Source organism: Rhagoletis pomonella, unplaced genomic scaffold (assembly GCF_013731165.1).
Source record: "Rhagoletis pomonella isolate Grant_MI unplaced genomic scaffold, Rhpom_1.0 Rhpom_scaffold_00006, whole genome shotgun sequence".
Classification (NCBI taxonomy): domain Eukaryota; kingdom Metazoa; phylum Arthropoda; class Insecta; order Diptera; family Tephritidae; genus Rhagoletis; species Rhagoletis pomonella.
In genome coordinates, this window is record NW_023458560.1 from 49,590,233 (window position 1) to 49,597,183 (window position 6,951).

A 6,951-nucleotide genomic window follows, 5' to 3' on the forward strand; every position below is an offset into this window, starting at 1 on the left:
AAGGCAAATATCTTAAAAAAGGCAAAACAATCAGGGAAAGCTAAATCGTGGACATTCTTAATCGAATATACTCTATCTCTTTAGCTGAAAAAAGGCAATTTCCATAAAATCCGTTCCCTGGTAATAAGTAAATAAATAAATAAAGCAAGTGGGAGTCTCTGCTTAATTCAAAAGAAGGGGGTATTTCGAAAAGATTGTAGAGAAACAAGCAGCGATCAAATTAGACAATATTTGTTGGTTCAGTTGAAAGATCTAAATTTTTTTCCATTTTTACTTCATTTGCATATAAATAATCTCAAATCTGGTATACTATGTACACTTGTTACTCATTCGCTTCGAATTTTTTTTTTTATATAAAGATGTTTCGGATTTTTATTGTTTCGACATTGATGAGTATGTACTACGCTTTGATGTTTTGCAACATCGCAGCAATCAACTAGAAACATACTTATGTTAGTACACACTTTATTACACAGTATAGACTTCTACATATAATGTATGTATAAATGGACTATCTGCAAAAGAATATCTAATTTTGGAACGACGTGCATACGAAACACTGAGTGATGGTGAGCGAGCGCCAGGTAAGAGTCATCAACAAAACCCAAAACCAAAAACAACGATACGTATGAAAATTGCGTGACTAGGGTTTTGAAATTCGAAAGTAAAAATGTTCGAATGAATACATGTGCGTACTTCATTAGTACCGGGCAGCGGCTGCTTTTGGCAACAACGTGTTGATCGTATGTTTTATGTATGATTTTTTAATTTGCTTGCGTTTTGCAGAGTTTATTTTTTATTGTAGACAAATGTAATTAGTTTTGTTGTTGCTAATGTCTGCCGGCATTGTATTGTATTTTCGGGCTCCACACTTATGGTACGCATTTTAAAAATACAGTATATTTTGCTTAGCTGCACATCCTTCTTTGCACGAAAAACTTGTCCACGTAACCGAAAAAGGCACTTAAGCGAATTTTCTTTACTACTTCAATGAGGATGGTATCCGAATCCCTATGAAACCAAATATTGGCGGAGCACTTACCATGTAGAAATTACTGCAAACGAAATTTTTACCGAATGTTATCTAATTATCTATATAACTACATAAATTGGTAGCCATTTTCGTTGTTCTGCGAGATGAGCAAAATAAATAAAAGGTTGTAAAATTAGGTAATTGTAGGGCCAGTGTAGGTAAACGTAATACTTTCATTGATAATTGATACCAGTCGCACAATTTTTAAGGCAGGTATCGCCAATGTGCAGGTATGTTGAATGCATCTATCGGAGGAGTTTCCTTATAAATGTTAAAAGTAATGCTTTTGATGCGCATTTTGGGGTAGGTATCTTAATGTGCACTTAAGCATATAGGCAGCAAAGCAAAATATACTGTAGTCGATTAGATTAATTAGCGCGCGCGTTAGATAGCGAGGTGCGCTCATTACGTCCCCAGCGAGCGAGTATACACGCAACAATCGGTCGAGTGGTCGAACGGTCAGTGGTTCATTGACAAAGGCGTGCAAAAGTAAAGGCAGAATGTGAAAATGTGAACTTATTTCGTTCAATAAAATCGAGTGCAACAAATTGTGTAGATAAAAAATTTAGATTAAAATCAATGAAAATCAAGGAACATTTTGTGATAAACAAAACTAAATTCAAAAAAAAATTTAAAAAGCAACATCTAAAAGTATTAAATTAAAACATTATAATATCAAAACACTAGAAAAAAGTCAATGAGAAAATTTTAAAAATTATCATAAATAAATAAAATATATACAAAAAATGTCTATGAAATAAAAATTTTTTTAACTGAAACTTAGAATATTGAAGTAATAAAAATCACTTTAAATAAAGCTTAACTCAAACGAAAGTGAACGAAAAACTTTTGAAATTTTATTTTAGTGGCCTTAATTAAAACACTGTTGATAAATTGAAAGTTTCCCCCGAAATTCTTAATAATTTTATAATAATTTGAATACAATTTTTTCTTGCATGTAATTTACTTAAGTATAAAAACGTAACGTCTAGCCTGACGAAGCCGCAACTCTCAACGAAAAACAAGTAAGAAAGTCTAAGTTCGGGCGGAGCCGAACATTAAATACCCGGCGCAAGTATTAAATATATGTTTTTTCACCTTTCCGAAACCTTCCGCTAGATGGTAAGCCGGGGTGTATCAATTTTGAGTAAATTAGCGTCCTTCAATTTCGAAATATTGAAGTTTCAAGCATTTCTGAAATTTACCGTTATATGAGAAGCGGCCGTTATTTTAGTCCGATTTCAATAATTTTCAACGTTTTGCTTTTATGTGGCAAGCACAATAACCATACCGAGTTTGGTACAAATTGGTAGAACGGTTACCGATATACTTATATGTGATCATAAGTGGGCGGTGCCACGCCCATTTTCCAAAATTTTACCATAAACGTATTTCTTGGTAAAGAATTGTTGCAAGCATCAATTTTGAATAAATTAGCTTCAATATTTAATGATTTATCGAAAATTTTGTATTTCTCTAAATTACCGTTATATGGGATGTGGGCGTGGTTATTGTCCGATTTTAAAAAGTTTCGGCGATTTTTTATGCTGTACCAGGGCCAACAACTGTGCCAAGTTTGGAAGAAATTGGTGCAGCGGTTACCAAGATATACACATGTAACCATAAGAGGGCGTGGCTACGCCCATTTTCCAAAAATTTATAATATTCTTATTTTTCGTCTAAAACTTATTATAAATATCAATTTTGAGTGAATAATCTCCAGTAGTTACTAAAATATCGCAGTTTTCGTATTTCTGAAAATTACCGTTATATGGGAAGTTGGCGTGGTTATTGAGCGATTTTAAAAATTTTCAGCCAGTTGGTATGTTGTGCGAAGGCCAACAACTGTGCCAAGTTTGGAAGAAATTGGTGCAGCGGTTACCAAGATATACACATGTAACCATAAGTGGGCGTGGCTACGCCCATTTTCCAAAAATTTATAATATTCTTATTTTTCGTCTAAAAATTATTGTAAATATCTATTTTGAGTGAATTATCTTCAGTAGTTACTGAAATATCGCAGTTTTCGTATTTCTGGAAATTACCGTTATATGGGAAGTGGGCGTGGTTAACATCCGATTTCGCCCATTTTCAATACCACCCTACCTTGGATTAAGGGAAACCTACATACCAAATTTCGTTGAGATATCTCAATTTTTGCTCGAGTTATCGTGTACACGGACAGACGGACAGACGGACAGACGGACAGACGGACGGACGGACGGACAGACAGACATGGCTTAATCGATTTCTTTTTTCATCCTGATCATTTATGTATACATTTGTCTATATCTATCTCGATTCGTTTTGGCTGTTACAAACAACCGTTATGTGAACAAAATTAATATACCCTTGTGCACAAGTGCGCTCGGGTATAATTACACTGAAGATGGCACAACGCCAAAACCGGTTTGTCTCCAAACTAAATTTGACAAGAGTTGGCGGAAAATTGTTCGAAAAAATACATTGCAAAAACGTAAAAGATTTTACATCTATTTTTTTTTTAATAAAACCGTAGATCTAAACTAAAACTAAGAGAAAAAAGGAAAAAAAATCTATAACAAGTTTTTAAAAAGAAATTAAGAATTTATGGGCCAGTCCATTGTGACTGGTGGGCCATTTTACTCCATTATGTGTTCAATTGTGAATTATAAAGAATTATAAAGCAGCTTTTAAAAATTACCTGCCGGTTAAAAACATGTTTTGAGAAAAATAGTTGTGTTTAAAGGGCAGATAAATTTTAAAAGTTACTTGAGAAAACCGCCCAAAAAAAATATTAACATTTAATAACAAAACCGAGTCAATGTTGATTCCTCAGATGGAACGCATATCAAGAACACTTAAAACGTATTTTCTCAGGTCTCAGTAAATAAAAAAGCTGTGCTAATGCTAAAACGACCTCCCACAGTAGAATTTTTCAGCAAATTCAAATTCTACGATATTTCTAAGCAAAAATGGCGAACAAATTATATACCAAAAATGACGTTTGACCCTCCCAATTTTCAAAAGAAAAAGCAGTATTTTGTAATTTGCTTCGTGGAAATTTATTTTTCATTTTCCAAAAAAAATTTCTCCGTTTTATGAAGTAGTTTCTTAAATATGAAGAAAGCAAAAAAACTTGTACATGAAAAATTAATTACGTTAGGAAAAAATTATAATACACTTATTTTCCTTTTAAAAATTGGGAGGCTCAAACGTCATTTTAGTCCGCCCTAATGCAAATATTTGATTTTGTTACAAAAAAAGTTCATTTCCCACACTGAAACTTTAAGGAGCTTATGGGATTTCTCTAGGCCTCATCGTTTGTCTCCTACGTCGGGGCGGGCGCACAAATTAGGCTCCTCTGGTTGAATTTATCCTCAATGCGGGGTTTGGAAATTCGTTATCTGATGGGAGTGGAAAATTTGTCAGTCGCATCCCTCGTCATTGACTTTAGGTTGGTTGTGGGGCCCAAGCCCAGCGCGCACAACCCATTGCTTTCTAAGAGAAAGTTTTAGTTATGTGAAAAAATATTCATAATTTATTTTCCAGATGTTTATTATAAAAATTGCTTCTTTATAAGAGTTATATGAAAAGTTTAATAAAAATTTCGAGCAAAAAATGTTATTTAAAAAATGTATAATAAATGTATATTTGAATAGAAAAAAAATTATAAAAATAAAGTTACTGGAACCATATTTATTATTATATATCATCAAGGAAAAACAATAATTAAAGAGAGATTAAGAGATTAAAATTCAAAAAAAGAAAAAACCCAAAAAAGTTTCGTATAAAAATTTTTATTAAACAAAATATTTAATTGTTTTTTCCCACAACATTTTTCATTAAAAAAAACGGCCGCAAGCTCAATAAAAATTATTGAACATTAAAATAATTTAAAAAATAATTTAAATAAATAAGTAAAACACGTGAAAAAGTAGACAAAAAACTTAAAAAATCGCCACAAGAAAAATTCAGCACAATGATCGGTAGGCCGAAATTTCATTTAGAATTCTTTACTTTTTTCTCGATTTGTGAAGCGTAACTTTTTTCTGCAGAACTAATCACCTCGAATTCTGCAACGGATTCGCTGCGACGCAAACCGGAGGATGTGCTGAAATTGATGCTCTTGGTCTGGGCACGCGAGTCGCATGTGATTGCCAAGACTTCAGGCGGCAAAAGGGGTACTTTTTCAGCTAAGGAATCAAAAGCCTTACATGCACACATTAACATAATCAAACAACCTAACATTAAAGTACCAAATACAAAAACTAACGATACTTTTCTTTGTGGTCCTACTTTTCACCCTCTCTCGCTCTCTCTTCCTTTTTTATTCTACTCAGGCGTCGACAAGACAATTGTGGTGAAGAGTGAATCCGGTGAATTTGGCTTCCGCATACATGGCTCCAAGCCAGTTGTCGTCGCTGCCATTGAGCCAGGAACACCCGCCGAAAGTTCAGGGCTTGAAGTGGGTGACATAATTATCTCCGTAAATGGCGTCGAAGTGTTGGACAAGCATCACACCGAAGTGGTGAAGATAGCGCACGATGGCTGCGAGATACTCGAGCTAGAGGTGGCGCGCACCATTGTCGTACTCATGCATGAGCAGCAAGAGCCACCGGGTCAGCCGATATACAGCGGCTATTTATGGCGGCAGAGCGGTCAGGCGAAAGGGGCGCCAAATACAAAGAAATGGGTACGTCGTTGGTTTTCGTTGCGACCGGACAATTGCCTCTACTACTACAAAACGGAGGAGGTAAATAAGTGTTTGACGGAATATAGAATTATTTTACGAATTTGTTTTCCTTATTTTCTTCTTTCGATTACCGCAGGACTCCCAACCCGTTGGCGCTATGATTATGGCCAAGCATACGGTTGATCACTGTCCACCGGAGGTCGGCAAGCCGTACGCCTTCAAAATCGATTCCGGCGAAGGCATACCGTTGTATGTGGCTGCCGATTCAGAGGAATTGTCCAACCGTTGGATTAAGTTGCTCAAGCAAGCGGCCACACAGGGCACACCCTGGCTGGATAATTGGTAGCTAAGCAATTGCTTTTGTCCTTTTTTTTTGCTTTGGAAAATACCAAGAAAACTTAATCTTAGTTTTTTGTTATAAAAAAAATGTCAGTGTTTTTTGTTCACTTCTTTCTTTACTTTCTTCATCTCTGCACAGCGCACACAATCTCTACCAACCGCCGTGCAGCATTACACGACCGGACTGTTTTGGTTACCTGCTGAAGTTGGGCTCCCGCTGGTGCGGCTGGTCGAAGCGCTACTGTGTGCTGAAGGATGCCTGTTTGTATTTCTACCAGGATTCGAATAGTAAAACGGCATTTGGTGAGTGCGTCGTTAGTTGGCGTTAACACATAGTATTTGTACTTTTGTCGAAAAGTATTTTCGTGTTTACATCACTTCTTTAATTTTTGTTTGTTTTCCCTTCTTTGCTTGTTTGCTATTCTACGCCAAAATAAATGCTTATCGTTTTCTCTTACACTGTTTCCTTAATTTTGATTTGTCTCTTCAACACTAGGTATGGCTTGCTTGCATGGCTATAAGGTGTCGTCGATGTCAACCAACGCTTCAGGGAAAAAGAATTCATTTGAGATTATTCCACCTGAAACAAACTTGCGCCCCTACTACTTCTGCACCGAATCGGAAATGGATAAAAAGAGGTGAGTTTCAGTGTTGAGGTGTAGTATAGAGAGTTAAAAAATCTGACGCAATAGCTAACATTGACAGGAATTTAATCAAAGTAGACAACTTTGTTCGTTATCGGCGTCATTAAAGTGTAAACAGAATCAAAGCGCTGAGCGAACTTCATCGGAAGAAAGTTCGCTGCCAAAATTAAAACAAACTGCGGTATTTGAGATTGCACAGAACCAAAGCGGCAACGAAGTTCGTCTGACGAATTGCGTCGAGTATAGATTTATTTGTAATT

At 35.6% G+C, this 6,951-nt stretch overlaps 1 protein-coding gene across 1 annotated transcript in view; it reads left to right on the top strand.

Annotated features, from left to right (window-relative positions):
* LOC118741971 overlaps window positions 1-6,909 on the top strand; it is a 25,849-nt gene extending 18,940 nt beyond the window's left edge. The window contains 4 exon segments of the mRNA XM_036473936.1: window positions 5,356-5,768; window positions 5,845-6,050; window positions 6,187-6,350; window positions 6,544-6,909. Coding sequence (XP_036329829.1) covers window positions 5,356-5,768; window positions 5,845-6,050; window positions 6,187-6,350; window positions 6,544-6,722 — 962 coding nt within the window. The 3' untranslated portion in view covers window positions 6,723-6,909.
* The last annotated feature ends 42 nt before the right edge of the window (window positions 6,910-6,951 follow it).